Genomic DNA, 18,518 nt, shown 5'->3' on the forward strand with positions numbered 1-18,518 from the left:
CCCCAAAGCCCCCTGGTACATAGTTGTATATTCTTCATTGTGGGTCCTTCTAGTTGTGGCACGTGGGATGCTGCCTCAGCATGGTTTGATGAGCAGTGCCATGTCCACGCCCAGGATTCGAACTGATGAAACACTGGGCCACCTGCAGCGGAGCGCGCGAACTTAACCACTTGGCCACGGGGCCAGCCCCGATGGTGAAAATCTTTAATGTGCTTATTAGCCATTTGTATATCTTCTTTGGAGAAATGTCTATTCAAGTTGTTTGCCCATTTTTTAATTGGGTTGTTTGTCCTTTTGTTGTTGAGTGTAATTCTTTATATATTGTGGATACTAGATTCTTATCCACATGATTTGCACATATTTTCTCTCATTTTGTAGGTTGTCTTTTCACTTTCTTGATAATGTCCTTTGATACGCAAAGTTGTTTATTTTGATTAAGTACAAGTTATCTACTTTTTCTTTTGTTGTTTGCCGTCTTGGTGTCATATCTAAGAATCTACTGCCAAGTCAAGCTCATGAAGATTTACTCCTATGTTTTCTTCTAAGAGTTTTATAGTTTTAGCTCTTAAATGTGTGTCTTTGATCATTTTGAGTTGATATTTTGTATATGGTGTGAAGTAAGGGTCCAACTTAATTCTTTTCCATGCAGTTATCCAGTTGTTCCAGCATCATTTTTGAAGGGACTATTCTTCCCTCATTGAATGGTCTTGGCATCCTTGTTGAAAATCAATTGGCCATAGATATGTGGGTTTATTTCTGGACTTTTGATACTATTTCATTGATCTATATGTCTGTCCTTATGCCAGTTCCACACTGTTTTGATTACTATAGCTCTGTATTAAGTTTTAAAATCAGGAAGAGTGAATCCTCCAACTTCATTCTTTTTCAATATTGTTTTATATATTCAGGGTACCTTGCATTTCCATAAGAATTTCAGGATCAGCTTGTTCATTTCTGCAAAAAGGCAGTTGGAATTTTGATAAGGAATGCACTCAACCTGTAGATCTACTTGGGGAGTATTGCCATCCTAACACTATTAAGTCTTTCAATCCATAAACACAAGATGTCTTTCCATTTCTTTAGGTCTTCTCTAATTTCTTTCCATGACATTTTGTAGTTTTCAGTGTACGAGTCTTGCACTTCCTTGGTTAAGTTTATTCCTAAGTATTTTATTCTTTTTGATGCTATTTGCAATACTGTGATTTATAATAAATATATATTTGGTCATTCAGATAATCAAGATATATTTCTTATATACAGGCATACCTCGTTTTACTGTGCTTTTGCTTTATTGCACTTCACAGATACTGCATTTTTTACAGGACCCTCCACCAGCAAAAATATTACAACGTGCCATAGGCTCAGATGATGGTGAGCATGTTTTAGCAATAAGGTGTTTTTCAATTAAGGTAGGTACATTTTTTTTTAGACAATGCTATTGCACACTTAATAGACTACAGTCTAGTATAAACATACTTTTATATGCACTGGGAAATCAAAAACCTCGTGTGACTTGCTTTATTGTGATATTCGCTTTATTGTAGTGGTCTAGAACTGAACCTGCAATAACTCCAAGGTATGCCTGTATGTTTGGTCTTTGTCCACAGTTCCTGGTTCACAGCTCCCAAAACTCTTGGAATTTCCCAAGTGTTGAGAGTGATAAAGGCATCTTTCATTATGTCAATGAGGTGATTTTTGGAAAATACCTAAGGTTAGAGGGTTGGAACTTTCAGTCCCACCTGCTGACCTCCAGGGAGGGGAAAGGGCTGGAGATGGAGTTCAATCATCAGTGGCCAATGATTTAATCAATCATATCTATGTAATGAAGCCTCCATAAAAAACCAAAAAGACAGAGTTCAGAGAGCTTCTGGGTTGGTGAACATGTGGAGACTGGGGAGAGTAACATGCCCTGTCTTGATACCTCACCCTATGCAACTCTTTCATTTGGCTATTCCTGAGTTATATCTTTTTACAATAGTAATCTATAAGTAATATGTTTCTCTGAGTTCTGTGACCCACTGTAGCAAATTAATCAAACCCAAGGAGGGGGTTGTGGGAACCTCTAATTTACAGCCAGTTGATCAGAAGTACAGGTACCTGGACTTGCAACTGGTGTCTGAAGTCAAGGAGGAAGTCATGGGGACCGTCAATCTGTAGCTGGTGTGTCAGAAGCACAGGTAATAACCTGGGCTTGTGACTGGTATCTGAAGGGGTGGGGGACTTAGAGGACTTCAGTCTTATAAGACTGAACTCTTAATCTGTGAAATCTGATGCTATCTTCAGGTAGTCTCAGAATTGAGTTGAATTGCAGGACACTCAGCTGGTGTCCCAAGAATTGCTTGTTGGTGTGGGGAACTCTCTCCCCACATGTTGGAATTAGGCTTCAGAACACCCCAAAGACTATTATAAATGAATTTTCTTAATTTCATTTTCGATTATTCAGTGACATAGGCTGGAAGAATTTTGACAAGCATGATAGAGAAGGCATAAATTGCCTTGAACAGACATAGTGGAGATATGATTTGGAGGACGCTGTAGGGGAGGGCTCAGAAGGAAACGATGAACATGCTATTAGAAAGTGGAAGAAGAGAGATGCTTGTTATTTAGTGGCAGAAAGCTTACTGAAATGGTCTCTTGTGGTCATGTGGAAAGCAGAACTTTTAAGTGATGATCTTGGTTATGTAGCTAAGGAGATTTCCAAAGTTTTGAAGGTGAGGCCTGATTTTTTTCTTGCTGCTTATAAAAAAACAAGAGATGAGAGATAAATTGAGGGAAAAACTATTAAACATAAAGTAACCAGGACTTAATTTTGAAAATTCTTAGTCTCTCTAGATGGCAAAAGATTTTAATTGAAAGAAGGCTGTCAGACCCCCCAAATTCTACTGGCAGGAAGCAGCCTGATAAAACTACTTAGCTGCAAACATGTGCTACCTTTCATGACAAAGGATGACTTAGAGGGCGAGACCAAGAGCCCAAAGGGTGGAGCAGAGAGTTGAGAGGATTATTTCCAGGCCTGAAACTTAATGAAGGAACTCCCAATATTTTCCCAGCTGGATTTCAGAATTACTATGGACCCTTTTTGACCTTCCATTTGCCCTCCTTTTTAACTGTAATGTCTGTAACTGTTGTCCTTTCCCTGGCCCCCTATCGTATATTGGGTATGTTGGGGTCAGATAACTTGTCTCTAGGAGTGGAATGGCTGGATTATATAGTTAGATGTTTATATACCTGTGTATGTAAGCTTTAGTTTCACAGGTCTATAAAAAGAAAGGAATTATGCCCCAGTAAATTTTCTTGTTTTTTTTTTTTAAAGACTTTATTTTTCCTTTTTCTCCCCAAAGTCCCCCTGGTACATAGCTGTGCATTTTTAGTTGTGGGTCCTTCTAGTTGTGGCACGTGGGACGCCGCCTCAGTGTGGCTTGATGGGCGGTACCATGTCCACGCCCAGGATTCAAACCGGCAAAACCCTGGGCCGCCAAAGCAGAGCGTGCGAACTTAACCACTATGCCACGGGGCCGGCCCCGCCCCAGTAAATTTTCTTAATGTATTATATCCAGGAACTTCCGGCAATAAAAAGGAATAAACACTTGACACACAATAACATGGATCAATCTCAAAATGATCATGCTAAGTGAAAGAAACTGACAAAAGAAGAGTAAATACCATATGATTCCATTTATATGAAACTCTACGAAATAAAAACTGATCTATAATGACAAAAAGAAGATTAGTTGTCACTTTGGGATTGTGGGTTGGGGAAAGGCAGGAGGGAGGGATTACAAAGGTCATGAATTGTGGGCGGTGATTGTTTACTATATTGACTGTTTCATGGTTTCATGGGTGTATACATAGGTCAACTTGTCAGATTGTACACTTTATATCAACCATTCTTCAATAAAGCAGTTTAAAAATGTATTTGCCACTCGTACATGTCTTTTTCTCACAAAAAATTATATTCAAAGAGAAAGCACAATCTCTGTCTATTTATCATAGACTAGGCCTTATTACTCATCCACTCATTCTCAAATATTTTCTAAATATCTGTTAGTTTCTGTGGGAAATACAAATATGAATCTTTTGCACTAATGAAGCATATAATCTAAGACACTGGTTATGGTTTGGAAATCATAAACAATTATTTTTTTATATTGTTTTCAAAAAGATCCTTACCAGAAGCAAATCCCTCCCAGTGACTACGCGTCAACTGCTCCATACAACTCAGAACCTTGCTCCACACATCGTCAAACACATAAGCAAGGACATCTTCTTTCATGCAGTAAAATGGAGCAATGGGAGGGTACCCTAATTTCTGTTTCTCTGTAGCTGCTTCTGATTTCTTTCCATGAAGCTCCTCTTCCCTGTAAGAGAAGTAAGAGGGAAAGACTTCATGGTTATTTTTCACAGAGTGTTCACCACAGGCCTTTGTACTTCTTAGGAATGTGATTTATGCCCCCTACCCTACCCTTTGCCAGGTATATGTAGCACATTTATTAAGTTGCCTGCATTTCCCTTTTTACCCCCTTCCCACCCTACCACTCTGCCAAAAAATAGAACCAAAAAAAGAAGACTGAAAATCACTGTACATTTTTTAGCTTTAAACAGATGAGTACTGCTGGGAGCCGTGGCTACATCATTTGATCGGCTGTTTGACAGGGTCCAGCCGATTAACGCCGAGGGGTGCAGGGTCGCCCCTTGGTGAAGAATAACCGGCCAGCCCCTCACATAGTTCTGAAACCTGTGCTGCTTCTAATTGCCCTTCATTCCTTTTCCTTTCTTAACCTCCAGTTTTCACTCCTTTGGGTGGCTGCTTGGGAGGCACTACCTCCTGGGAAAATTAGATATAGTAAGAGAATGTGACCACCTGTAGGTAACTTTCAAGATATTTTTCAGTTAATTATTGGAGGAGCACACAGTCCCATTTGAGACAATCAGAAAGGAATCCTGCCCAGATAAGATGTCGAATTAGGTTTATGGCCTCCATCTGGTTAATGTTTCCTTCTCCCTCCAGTTCTTTGTCTAAATATACATATGCATCGTCCTTCTAAGTTTGCTGGTTAATTGGATGATCAAGAAGTATCTATATATTATTCTTGACCTTCTGCTTTCTGTTAAAATGTTATAGAGGTTTTCTCCTAAAAGCAATAAATAATAAATAATTGGTGAGTAGAAGGGCCGAGGGGTGCAAGAATGCCCCTCGGTGAAGGATGGCCGGCCGACACCCCTGATATTTTCTGAATTATATGCATGCTTTCTATCAAGGTTATGTGTATACTTATTTCTCTTTTTTATTCTTGAAGATATATAGTTTAGCTTAGCTTTTCAGCCCTTTACTTTACTAACAAAGTGATACTTTCTCCGGCAGTGTATTTAAGGGACTGTTAGCTCTACAATCTAAAAGACAAAGGAATGCTTCCACCCCCTAAAGGGCGCGAAAAAGTAAAGATGTTTAACTGCCCGCTGAGAATGCAGATAGCCCTGGGGATAAGACACCCTGGAGTCGCCTTTTGTTCCCATTAACCATCTACACTAATGGCGTAAATGATTGAGGGAGGCAGGGATGGCTTCACCAGGATGCAACCAGACGGACTGCTGTCCTGTCCGGAGGCCTGGACCTTCTCTCTTTGATTTAACTTTACCATGAATTACAACAGACGCCTAGGTACCTATCTCCTTTAGCTTAGAGACAACAAACACTAGTTAATTGCGGAGAAGACTACCATTAACCTTATGCTCTATAGAACAGAATGCTAATAAATATTCTTGTGCTCGTTTTTTACTTCCTTATCTCTCTGAGAATATTTGTAGAACTATTTCTGTACTAATCCTGAAAAATATATAAACGACACTTGTGCACAGTAAAGTCGGACTTGCTAACACCAACCCAAGTCTCACGTCCCCTTTATTTTCCCCCTCCCTCATCGCGCCGACGCCGTCCATCCCTCAGGAACCTGGACTCCGCCGGGGCGGGACCCCGGCAGAGTACTGTCAATTGAACAACAAACTATGACAAGCATACAGAAATACTCTTTTTGTTGTAACTGGATAACATTTAGATTAATATTAATGTGACACATGTAACTGTGATATGCTGCATAATTTTTTTTTATTTTTTTAGGAAGATTAGCCAAGCTAACATCTGCTGCCAATCCTCCTCTTTTTGCTGAGGAAGGCTGGCCCTGAGCTAACATCCATGCCCATCTTCGTCTACTTTATATGTGGAACGCCTGCCACAGCATGGCTTGCCAAGCGGTGCCATGTCCGCACCCAGGATCCGAACTGGTGAACCCCAGGCCGCTGAAGCAGCACGTGCAAACTTAACTGCTGCGCCACCGGGCTGGCCCCTATGCCACATAATTATTTGAGGTGATGATTCATTAGAGAAGTAGTCCCCATACATTATTGAAATTAGTATAGTTTTACTAATCCAAGTAAACATTTGGTAATTGGCTGGAAAGGAAAAGGAGGGGAGCCCGACAGCACAGGAAGATACTCCGAAGCTCTTCTGGAGATGTCTATCTATAAGCCAGAAACTCCCAGTTAGCCAAGTCTTTCTCTTCTCTGGCAGGGAGTGGCAATAGCCCCAGAATTCTGGGGAAAAAAATCTAGCTCATGGATGTGCTTACCTATGACTAATGTATTAGAAACTAAGACAAAGCAAATTCTGGAACTGGCTAGGGGTAGGGAAAAATATCTCCCAGGCTCTACAGTGAAAATTACCCCTAGGGCAGCACAGGTCTCCAAAATTAAATAGAAAATAGGCAGGAAAGGAGGATGCTAAGAGGTTTATGCAGGGCAGCCAAAGATTCTCTTTGCTTCTCTTTTCCCAAGGAAGAGCTAGCCTGGCATTAAGTGGGGGAGGAGGCTGATTAGTATTAATTGTATTTCACTTTATATTTCTTTTTAGAGAAGATAACACATTCATAAGACAAAAAAAATTCAAATTGTACAGAAGGAAATGTATGTATGTAGTGAAAAATAAGTCCCCTACATCTCTATCCTCCAGTCGCTATTCCCAGAAGCAAACATTATACACTGGTCCAGAGAAATAGTTACATTATACACTGTATTACACCTTGCTCTTTCATTTAACAATATATCTTGGCCTTTGATCCTGATCAATACTTATAAATCTCCCTCTTTTAAAAAACAGCTGCAGAGTATTCCATTGGATATACCATAATACGTCTAACTAAACAGTTATTGATCAACCAACCCTTTGCTCTTACAGTCAATACTGCAATTAATATCCTTGTATGTAGTTCTTTGGCAACATGTGTATTATATCTGCAGGATAAATTCCTATAAATAGAATTTTTTTTTTTAAAGATTGGCACCTGAGGTAACATCTGTTGCCAATCTTTTTTTTTTTCCCCTGCTTCTTCTCCCCAAAGCCCCCCAGTACATAGTTGTATATTCTAGTTGTGAGTGCCTCTGGTTGTGCTATGTGGGACGCCGCCTCAGCATGGCCTAATGAGTGGTATCATGTCCACGCCCAGGATCTGAACCAATGAAACCCTGGGCCACCAAAGCAGAGTGCGCAAACTTAACCACTGGGCCGGGACCAGCCCCCTAGAAATAGAATTGTTGAGTCAAGGGGTATATGCATGTCAATTTGAAAGATATTGCCCACTTTCCACTAAAGAGGTGATATAATTCTTCGGTGGTGAAAGAATATGCCTATTTTCCCATTCAAAAAATTATCAAACTTCTTTATCTTTTGTTCTCTGCCAGGTCTGACAGAAAAAATAGTGTATCATTACAGTTTTAATTTGCATATATAATTGTGAATGAGATTGAATCTCATTTCATATATTTAAAATTCATTTTCTTTTTATATGAAATATTTATGTTCTTTGCTTGTTTCGTCCTTAGTCTTTTCCTTATTGATGTACATATTAAGGAAATAAAATCTTTGTGTATGTATGAACTGCAAGTACTTTTGCCACTTTATTTGTCTTTTGAATTTATGACTTTTTTCTATGCAGAAATTTCATTTTACGTAGTCATTTTTAAGAATTTCTTAAATGACACAAATTTCATGCTATGATTAGGAAGGATTTGCCGATTCTCAAATTATTTTTTAAAAAACAATCTTTCATATTTTTTTCTTTTTTTTAAATTTTTTTTTTATTGAGTTAATGATAGGTTACAATCTTGTGAAATTTCAGTTGTACGTTAATGTTTGTCAGCCGTGTTGTAGGTGCACCCCTTCACCCTTTGTGCCCACCCCTCACCCCACCTTTCCCCTGGTATCCACTAAACTGGTCTTAGTCCATAATCTTAAATTCCTCATATGAGTGGAGTCATACAGAGATTATCCTTCTCTCGCTGGCTTATTTCACTTAACATAATTCCCTGAAGGTCCATCCATGTTATTGCAAACGGAATGATTTTGTTCTGTTTTGCAGCTGAGTAGTATTCCATTGTATATATGTACCACTTCTTCTTTATCCATTCGTCTGTTGATGGGCACTTAGGTTGCTTCCATGTCTTGGCTATTGTAAATAATGCTGCAATGAACATTGGGGTGCATAGGACTTTCGGGATTGCTGACTTCAAGCTCTTTGGATAAATACCCAGTAGTGGGGTGGCTGGATCGTATGGTAGTTCTATTTTTAATTTTTTGAGGAATCTCCATACTGTTTTCCATAGTGGCTGCACCAGTTTGCATTCCTACCAGCAGTGTATGAGAGTTCCTTTTTCTCCACAACCTCTCCAACATTTGTTACTATTTGTTCTAGTTATTTTTGTCATTCTAATGGGTGTAAGGTGATATCTTAGTGTAGTTTTGATTTGCATTTCACTGATGATCAGCGATGATGAGCATCTTTTCATGTGCCTATTGGCCATCCGTATATTTTCTTTGGAGAAATGTCTGTTCGTGTCTCCAGCCCATTTTTTGATTGGGTTGTTTGATTTTTTGTTTTGAGTTGTGAGAGTTCTTTATATATTATGGATATTAAGCCTTTGTCACATACATGACTTGCAAATATTTTTTCCCAGTTAGTGTGTTGTTTTTTTGTTTCAATCCTGTTTTCCTTTGCCTTGAAGAAGCTCTTTAGTCTGAGGAAGTCCCATTTGTGTATTCTTTCTATTGTTTCCCTTCTCTGAGAAGGCATGGTGTCTGAAAAGATCCTTTTAATACTGATGTCAAAGAGTGTACTGCCTACGTTCTCGTCTAGAAGCCTTATGGTTTCAGGTCTCAGCTTTAGGACTTTGATCCATTTTGAGTTTATTTTGGTGAATGGTGAAAAAGAATGGTCAATTTTCATTCTTTTACATGTGGCTTTCCAGTTTTCCCAGGATCATTTGTTGAAAAGACTTTCTTTTCTCCATTGTTTGCACTCAGCTCCTTTGTCGAAGATTAGCTGTCCAGAGATGTGTGGTTTTATTTCTGGGCTTTCAATTCTGTTCCATTGATCTGTGCACCTGTTTTTGTACCAGTACCATGCTGTTTTGATTACTGTAGCTTTGTAGTATGTTTTGAAGTCAGGGATTGTGATGCCTCCCGTTTTGTTCTTTTTTCTCAGGATTGCTTTAGAAATTCGGGGTCTTTTGTTGCCCCATATGAATTTTAGGATTCTTTATTCTAATTCTGTAAAGAATGTCATTGGGATTCTGATTGGGATGGCGTTGAATCTGTAGATTGCTTTAGGTAGAATGGACATTTTAACTATGTTTATTCTTCCAATCCATGTACATGGAATGTCTTTCCATCTCCTTATGTCGTCATCCAATTCTTTCAGAAAGGCCTTGTAATTTTCATTATATAGGTCCTTCACTTCCTTAGTGAAATTTACCCCAAGGTATTTTCTTCTTTTTGTTGCGATTGTGAATGGTATTGTGTTCTTGAGTTCTTTTTCTGTTAGTTCGTTTTTGGAGTATAGAAATGCTACTGATTTATGCAAATTGATTTTGTACCCTGCAACTTTGCTGTAGTTGTTGATTACTTCTAAGAGTTTTCCAATGGATTCCTTGGGGTTTTCTGTATATAAGATCATGTTGTCTGCAAACAGCGAGAGTTTCACTTCTTCCCTCCCTATTTGGATTCCTTTTATTCCTTTTTCTTGCCTGATTGCTCTGGCCAGGACCTCCAGTACTTTGTTAAATAAGAGTGGTGATAGAGGGCATCTGTCTCGTTCCTGTTTTCAGGGGGATGGCATTCAGTTTTTGCCCATTGAGTATGATGTTGGCTATGGGTTTGTTTATATGGCCTTTATTATGTTGAGGTAGTTTCCTTCTATGCCCATTTTGTTCAGAGTTTTTATCATAAATGGCTGTTGGATCTTGTCAAATGCCTTCTCTGCATCTATTGAGATGATCATGTGGTTTTTATTCCTCAGTTTGTTGATGTGGTGTATCACGTTGATTGATTTGCGGATGTTGAACCATCCCTGTGTCCCTGGTATGAATCCCACCTGGTCATGATGTATGATTCTTTTGATGAATTGCTGAATTCGGGTTGCCAAAATTTTGTTTAGAATTTTTGCATTTATGTTCATCAGTGATATTGGCCTGTAGTTCTCTTTTTTCCTGGTGTCCTTGTCAGGTTTTGGTATCAGCGTGATGTTGGCCTCATAGAATGTGTTTGGAAGTGTTACATCTTCCCTAATCTTTTGGAATAGCTTGCAAAGGATAGGTATTAAATCCTCTCTGAAAGTTTGGTAGAATTCCCCAGGAAAGCCATCTGGTCCTGAGGTTTTATTCTTTAGGATGTTTTTGATTGCTGTTTCAATCTCTTTCCTTGTGATTGGTCTGTTCAAATTGTCTGCCTCTTCTCGAGTGAGCTTTGGGAGATTGTAGGAGTCCAAGAATTTATCCATTTCCTCTAGGTTATCCATTCTGTTGGCATATAGTTTTTCGTAGTATTCTCTTATAATCCATTGTATTTCTCCAGAGTCTGTTGTTCTTTCTCCTTTTTCATTTCTGATTTTGTTTATTTGAGCTTTCTCCCTTTTTTTCTTTGTAAGTCTGGCTAGGGGTTTGTCAATTTTGTTTATCTTCTCAAAGAACCAGCTCTTTGTTTCATTGATCCTTTCTACTGCCTTTTTTGTTTCAATAGTATTTATTTCTGCTCTGCTTTTTATTATTTCTCTCCTTCTGCTGACTTTGGGCTTTATTTGTTCTTTTTTCTCTACTTCAGCTAGGTGTACTTTAAGGTTGCTTATTTGGGATTTTTCTTGTTTGTTAAGATGTGCCTGTATTGCGTTGAATTTTCCTCTTAATACAGCTTTTGCTGTATCCCATATGAGTTGGTATGGCATGCTATGATTTTCGTTTCTTCCCAGGTATTTTTTGATTCTTCTTTAATTTCTTCAATGATCCATTGCTTGTTCAGTAGTGTGTTGTTTAGTCTCCACATCTTTCTGCCTTTCTTAGCTTTTTTCTTGTAATTAATTTCTAGCCTTGTAGCACTATGATTGGAGGAGATGCTTGTTACTATTTCAATTTTTTTACATTTGTAGAGGCTTGCCTTGTTTCCCAACATATGGTCTCTCCTTGAGAATGTTCCATGTGGACTTCAGAAGAATGTGTATTCAGCTCTTTTAGGGTGAAGTGATCTATATATGTCTATTAAGTCCAATTGTTGTAGTTTTTCGTTTAGCTCCACTATTTCCTTGTTGATTTTCTGTCTGGATGATCTGTCCATTGATGTGAGTGGGGTGTTGGGGTTCCCTACTATTATTGTGTTGCTTTTAACATCTTCCTTTAGGTCTGTTAATAGTTGCCTTATGAATCTTGGTGCTCCTGTGTTGGGTGCATAGATATTTATAAGCTTTATTTCTTCTTGATGAAGTGTCCCTTTGATCATTATCTATTGTCCCTCTGTGTCTCTCTTTCCCTGTCTTATTTTGAAATCCACTTGGTCTGATATAAGAATTGCAACACCTGCCCTTTTTTCCTTGCTATTAGCTTGAAGTATTGTCCTCCACCCCTTCACCCTGAGCCTGTGTTTGTCCTTGGGCTGAGGTGTGTTCCTTGGAGGCAACAAATTGTTGGATCTTGTTCTTTAATCCATTTTGCCACTCTGTGTCTGTTTATTGGAGAGTTTAATCCGTTTACATTGAGAGTGATTATTGATGCATGTGGACTTAATGTTGTCAATCTGTTGCTCATTATCTTGTTTTCCTGCATTTCTTTTCCTGTGTGCTTTAGTCTACCCATTTAATACTGCAATTTTTTATGCTGGGTTTCTTAGATTTTTCCTTATTTATGACTTGTGACTCTGTTCTGTATTTTATTTTAGTGTCTATCCTGAAGTTTGAATTTAGAATCTCGTGTATAATATAGTCTATTCTCTGGTGGTCTCTTACTTACTTGACCAATACTGATTTAGACCCTTTGCTCTTCCCCTCCTAAATAATTATTTTCATTTCTTATTCCAACTCATGTTATGAATTTGTAGTTAGAGTGATAAGATCGTCCTTGCTTTGGTAGTTTCCTTACCTTTACCCTAATGCTACAGTTGAATATTTGCTATCCTGTTCTGGTTCTATCCATCGGTCTCCCTAGTCTGTGGATTGTGACCCTTTTCTCCCTTTTTTCTTTTTTCAGGTATGAGAGCCTTCTTGAGGATTTCTTGTAGTGGAGGGCTTTTGGTTACAAATTCCCTTAACTTTTGTTTGTCTGGAAAAGATTTAATTTCTCCCTCATATCTGAAGGAAATTCTTGCCGGATAGAGTATTCTTGGCTGAAGATTTTTATCTTTTAAAGCTTTGAATATGTCACTCCATTCTATCCTAGCTTGTAAGGTTTCTGTAGAGAAATCCGCGGACAGTCTGACAGGGGCTCCTTTATAGGTTATTCTCTTTTTTTCTTACTTCCCTGAGTATTCTTTCCTTATCTTTCCTTCTTGCCAATTTTACTACTGTGTGCCTTGCAGTATGTCTTTTTACATTGACAAATCTAGGAGATCTGAAAGCTTCCTCTACACACATTTCTCCGTCAAATCCTAGATTTGGGAAGTTCTCTTCAATAATTTCGTTAAGCACACTTTCTGCTCCATTTTCCTTTTCCACATTCTCGGGAATTCCTATGATCCTTATGTTCTTACTCCTCATTGAATCCACTATGTCTCGGAGATTTTCCTCGTTTTTTTTTAATTCTTCGTTCTCTTTCTTCCTCTGGAGCCATTCAGCCTGTCTATCTTCAATTATGTTAATTTGCTCTTCTATGGAGTCTACACGGGCATTCAGGGAATCCGTATTCTGTTTCATCTGGTCCATTGTGTTTTTCATCTCTAGTAATTCTGTTTGATTCTTCTTTATGATTTCAATCTCTTTTGTGAAGTAACTCCAGAACTGGGCTTGTTTCTCTATCTTTCTCTCTACCTCATTGAGTTTTTTTATTATAGCTGCTCTGAACTCATTATCACTTAGTTTACCTAATTCCAAGTCCTCAGGACTTAATTCTATGTTTTTATTGTTTTCCTTCTGGTCTGGGGCTTTTATAAACTGCTGGATGGTAGAGGAGCAGTTTTTTCACATGGTGGTAGAATTTGGTTGCAGTTACAGCCTGTCGCCACTAGATGGGGGTCGAGAGCTGCGTGTTATGAGCTCTCCGCCTTCGGGCAAGATGGCTGCGCCCAGTGGCTTTGCCGGGAGGGAGGGGCTGCTATTCTCGCGCGCCGATCTGGATTCAGATCAATTCTGTTCTCTGGTCTCCCGAGGCCCTGGGTTTATGGGGTCCATGTGGACAGAAGCTTTCCGCCCATCACCGGGTTTCCACTGAACCAGCAGCAGGAGTCCTGGATGATCCCCTGGTCGCACGGCCCCTCCCCGGCTCCTTCCCGACCCGCACAGCAGCAATCGCAGACTCTAGGGCAGGGAGCAATGTTCTCTCCTACCGTTCCAGTGCCTCCGAGGCTGTAAGCAAGGTTTATGATCTCTGCCTTCTTGGTATTGTAGGTCTCTAACGTGTTGGCATTAGATTTATTCTCTGGAATTCAGTTTTTCCAATCCTTTGTTGTATTTTGGAGGGGAGAGAATCCCGGGTCAGCTCACCCTGCCATTCTGCTCCACCTCATTGTTCCTCAGGCGCCAATCATTTCTAGGGCTCCTGGGTCCCCTGAGTCCTTCCTACGAGCCACAGGACAGGCACAGTTAAAAGCCTGACAGAAGCCACAGCACACCCACCAGAGAGCAGCGAAGCACACGGCACCATATTTTTTCTTCTAAACTTATATATCATGTGTTACATTTAAATTTTTTATATGTGTAAAATTTATTTTATGTAAAAAATAAGTTAAGACCTTTATTTTTTCCCAGATGGTTTGTTTTTCTATGTTGCACCAAAATCATTTGCTGAAATTATTGTATATACTCATTTCATGTAAACATAGTTCACACCTCTTCAACTGCTCTTTTAAAAAGTTTCAGAGTTTCCAAGAGTCACTGGTGATAATTTACAGAGGGTAAAATCAAAATATGTGGAGAAAAAAAATTAACTTATTTAAAAATGTTTAACCTCAGGTAGAAGCAAATGACATGTGGAAGAAGAAAATACACAAGGAAGTCTGGTATGTGGAAGCAACAGGAATTTATATCAACTAAGCACATGAACTCTGGAGACCTGAGAACTAATTAGAAAATAACAGAAATTGATATAAATCTAATTATAAGTAATACTGGTAGTATACTTTAGAAAAAAATAGATATTAATACACAAAATAGGAGGGGAGTAAAAAGCTTAAAAGACATAATACTTACATATCTGTGTGGTCGAATGCTAAGTATTCCTCTATTATTCCTTCAGAGAAGATTACACAGTCTCTCTCTTCTCTTTCCATAGAACACAAGCTAGGTGATTTGGCAATGGAAGACGCTTTATGAGCATAAGAAGATGAAAGATGTAACTTCTTTCCCCTAATACCAAATCTGGGAGAGGAAAAACAGTATTCATTAGGTACAACATAAACAGTTCTCACAGCAACTCAGTCACACGAGTTTCGACTCAAAGTCCCTTGCCATGGTGACACCTTCCTGGCCTACTCTAAGCCTTAATACCTATTATTTCTCAGAACAGGAAGAATAAATACTAGCCTTAGACCTACTCTGCTTAGGTGTATCATGCAGTATCAAATACTGCTTTCTATCTTTTCAGATGCAACAGCTATGGCTATAAAATAAGTTCTTAAAAAAATGTATGAATTTTCATAATTATATCTTTAAGGTACCTCAGGAGGTTATATGCTTATTTCAATAACTCCATCATTATTCAAAATGCTCCTTAAGGGCAAGGATCTTCTCTATTTATATTTAAATTTCTCTTCCTACTCAGGTATTCAATGAATATGTGATGACTCATTCATTCAGCAGGTTTACCGTGGAGAAAGTCAGTCAAATTTGAGCATTTTTTATTTTGAGGAAGATTAGCCCTGAGCTAACGTCTGCTGCCACTCTTCCTCTTTTTGCTGAGGAAGACTGGCCCTGAGCTAACATCTGTGCCCATCTTCCTCCACTTTATATGTGGGACACCTACCACAGCATGGCTTGCCAAGCAGCGCCATGTCTGCACCCAGGATACCAACTGGCGAACCCCGGGCAGCCGAGAAGCGGAATGTGCAAACTTAACAGCTGTGCCACAAGGCCATCCTGGAGCAATACAATTTTTAAAAATGGCTCTCAGTTTAACCAAATATTAAACACAACCAATATACGCTTTGCGTTATTCTTTATACTTTTTTGTACCTTAAATATTTCTTTTTAATGGGGAAAAAAGAATAAACCTATGGCACTTTTCAGCAAGGCTAGTAGGAAAATCTTACTCATGGACATTTTGGAAACATGTATCAGAAGCCTTAAAATAAACATACCCATTGATTCACTGGTTTCATTTGTAGGAATTTCCTTCAAGGATATGACCTACAAGATTTAGCTATAAAAATTATCATCACAGAATTGTTTATAATTGTCAAAAATCAAAACTAGCCTGTTTCAAAACACAGGATTGGGGATTAGTTGTTTAAATAATGGTATATTCATACAATAGAATACTATAAGATCATTAAATTAATAACGTGAGAGAAAATGGAAGATGCCTACAATAAAAGGGCAAGAGTAAAAAGATTACAAACTATGTATAGTAATTTCATAAAGTTACACAATTAGGTGGTAGAGAATGCTAGATGCCCCCCAGTATCCATGCTCCCCTTCTTTCCTAGTAAATCATGCCAATTTAATTCAGGAGAGCAATACATCCACCTCAAAGACTACATTTCCCACTAACTTGCAGGCAGATATACCCAATGAGATATGAGCAGAATTGTTATGTGGGACTCTGGGAAGGCTGTTTAAAGAGCCTAGGCTATAAGGGGTAGCCTTTTACCATTCTGCCTTTCCTCCTTTCTGCTACCTGGGAAGTGAATGTCATGTTTGGAACTCTATCAGCCATCTTGGACCATGAAGAAAACTTCAGGAAAAACATCCTGGGCTAACGTGGTCTAGCAGAAAGAAGAAAGGGTCTAGGACCCAGAAAACACCATACCACCACGACACTATCTTTAGATACCCTTCCTCCAGACTTCTTTTAAAAGAGAAAAAAACCTTCTCTGTTTTGTTAGCCATTAAATAAAGTGTATGGTTTGTAGGAAGTGGTTGGAAAGGTATGATGAGGCCAGATTGTGAAGTACTTTATGTATTAATTTGGGCTAATTGATAGCCATGGAAGGTAATTAAAGTTTTAAAGAAGGGGGATGACAAGATCCTTGCTTTAGAAGATCACTGTGGTAGTGATGAAGAGGATAATGTGGTTAGGAGGCTAGCAAAAAAAATGAAGCAAGAGCTGCTAAGCTGAAAAGAGCCTAGACCATGGCAGAAGGCATGGGGATGGAGAGATGGTAAGAGATGAGAGAAACAGTCTGGAGAACCATCATATCTAAACCAGATGGTATCACTGTTTATAAACGTCTCTAAATTTGAGACTTAAGGTTTTTTAAGTCTCTGTTCTGAAATTCTAAAATAGTGATTCCCAAATTCCAGTCAAAAGATTTTTGCCAATCCATGACAAAATTTTTACTGATCTACATCAAAACGAGCAAAATACAGACAATACCCAGTAAGACTGCCAAATACCTTGCTTAAAAAGGAATGTCCTTATTTTGAAATTATGTACTTCATGCATTTTTGTGTTAATATGTCTTTTCTTTTATAAAATAGTTTTTTATAAAAAAGTTTTTTATCATAACATGACAAAATTTAAAGCTGTCAAACTCATATCAAAACACTTCATTCCCAACATTCCATATATTATTGTGCTATTGTATCATTCCATTTATATTATTAACCAACCATTTTTTAAGTCAGTGGTAACTAATGGAATTATTTACTTTGAGGAAAAAAATATATACTTCCTAACAAAGTATAGGCCTTTCTGTTAGTAAAAAAAATTTCAGTTAGATGAGACAGAAAAATGTTTCCATTTCCCCTAAAGCTGCATCAAAAAACACATAGTATTCTACATCATAAAACTGTCTTTGCAAATGTTAGTTCTAACAAAGGAATTTTCTAAATCATCACACTTAAGCGATTACGATGTCTGGAAAATAACCCTTATCTCCTAAAATGTTTGTAATTCTTTTTCTTACTAAAATAATAACAGTAGTCTTACCTAATAATGTATTGCCCTGGTAGTAGTATTTGAGATCTGTTTTCTTGTGAGAGGAAAAAAATCATTGGCACTTTATTCTTCTCCCACATGCCTGGAGGATAGAATAACTTTGCTAGGTTCCTTATTTAAAAAAAATTGGAGCCAGCCCATCCAGATGCAGGCCTTAGGAGGTGGAATTCTGCAGCCTTCTTGGAGGTGATCACTGCAAGGCCCTCATGGGTGGTTGCAAGAAACAAGTGGCCAAGAGCTCTCCTTCCTGACTAGGATCTGAAAAGTACAATTAACCACTCTCAACTCCATTTCAGAGCAACCTTATCTCCCAGTGGACCTCTAGAAATGACCTCTGGAAATTACAAGAAGTTGTGATTTCATGATGCCAAAAGGAAGAAAACATAACTTAGTACACTGGAAAGGAAATATAATTGTGGCTGGTCCTTCCAGTAGAAGAAGTGAAAGAGTATCTCCATAGCTTTGGAGAGCTTCTGAAAGATCTTTTTATTAATTGGCTGATTTCTTTATTTATTTACTTTTTGGAGAGGAGATTGGTCCTGAGCTAACATCTGTTGCCAGTCTTCCTCTTTTTTTTCCTCCCCAAAGCCCCAGTACATAGTTGCATATCCTAGTTGTAGGTCATTTTACTTCCTGTATGTGGGATGCCACCATAGCATGGCTTGATGAGCAGTGCAGAGGTGTGCACCCAGGATCCAAACCGGTGAACCACAGGCACCAAAGCAGAGCACACAGACTTAACCACTCAGCCACAGGGCTGGCCCCTGGAAGATCTTCATGTCTAAAAAAAATCTGATTTGTGATTAGCTTGACTGGTTCTTGCATTTAAGACAGTTATTTAAAAAAAAAAAATCAAAGAAAATGAAAGCAAAAGCTATAATTTTAATGAGTGACATGAGGGA

At 38.6% G+C, this 18,518-nt stretch overlaps 1 protein-coding gene across 1 annotated transcript; it reads right to left on the reverse strand.

Moving 5' to 3' along the window:
• Positions 1-3,656: 3,656 nt before the first annotated feature.
• LOC124233164 (primary cilium assembly protein FAM149B1-like) lies at positions 3,657-17,765 on the reverse strand. Its single transcript, XM_046650314.1, has 3 exons — positions 17,608-17,765; positions 14,709-14,876; positions 3,657-4,358 (listed from the first exon to the last, which is right to left on the reverse strand). Exons 1-3 carry the CDS (start codon positions 17,694-17,696, stop codon positions 4,136-4,138), a joined length of 480 nt encoding a protein of 159 aa, XP_046506270.1. The 5' UTR covers positions 17,697-17,765; the 3' UTR covers positions 3,657-4,135.
• Positions 17,766-18,518: the final 753 nt, after the last annotated feature.

The sequence above is a fragment of the Equus quagga genome, unplaced genomic scaffold, assembly GCF_021613505.1.
Source record: "Equus quagga isolate Etosha38 unplaced genomic scaffold, UCLA_HA_Equagga_1.0 155269_RagTag, whole genome shotgun sequence".
Taxonomy (NCBI): Eukaryota; Metazoa; Chordata; class Mammalia; order Perissodactyla; family Equidae; genus Equus; species Equus quagga.

What these genes read in the sequence shown, in the direction of transcription:
- LOC124233164 (XM_046650314.1), bottom strand. Translation starts at nt 17,696, where the DNA reads ATGTGGGAGAAGAATAAAGTGCCAATGATTTTTTTCCTCTCACAAGAA. An exon ending in CCAGGGCAATACATTATTAG is followed by an intron (nt 14,877 to 17,607) that starts GTAAGACTACTG and finishes TTCCTCTCCCAG; the next exon opens with ATTTGGTATTAGGGGAAAGA. An exon ending in GCATTCGACCACACAGATAT is followed by an intron (nt 4,359 to 14,708) that starts GTAAGTATTATG and finishes CTTCTCTTACAG; the next exon opens with GGAAGAGGAGCTTCATGGAA.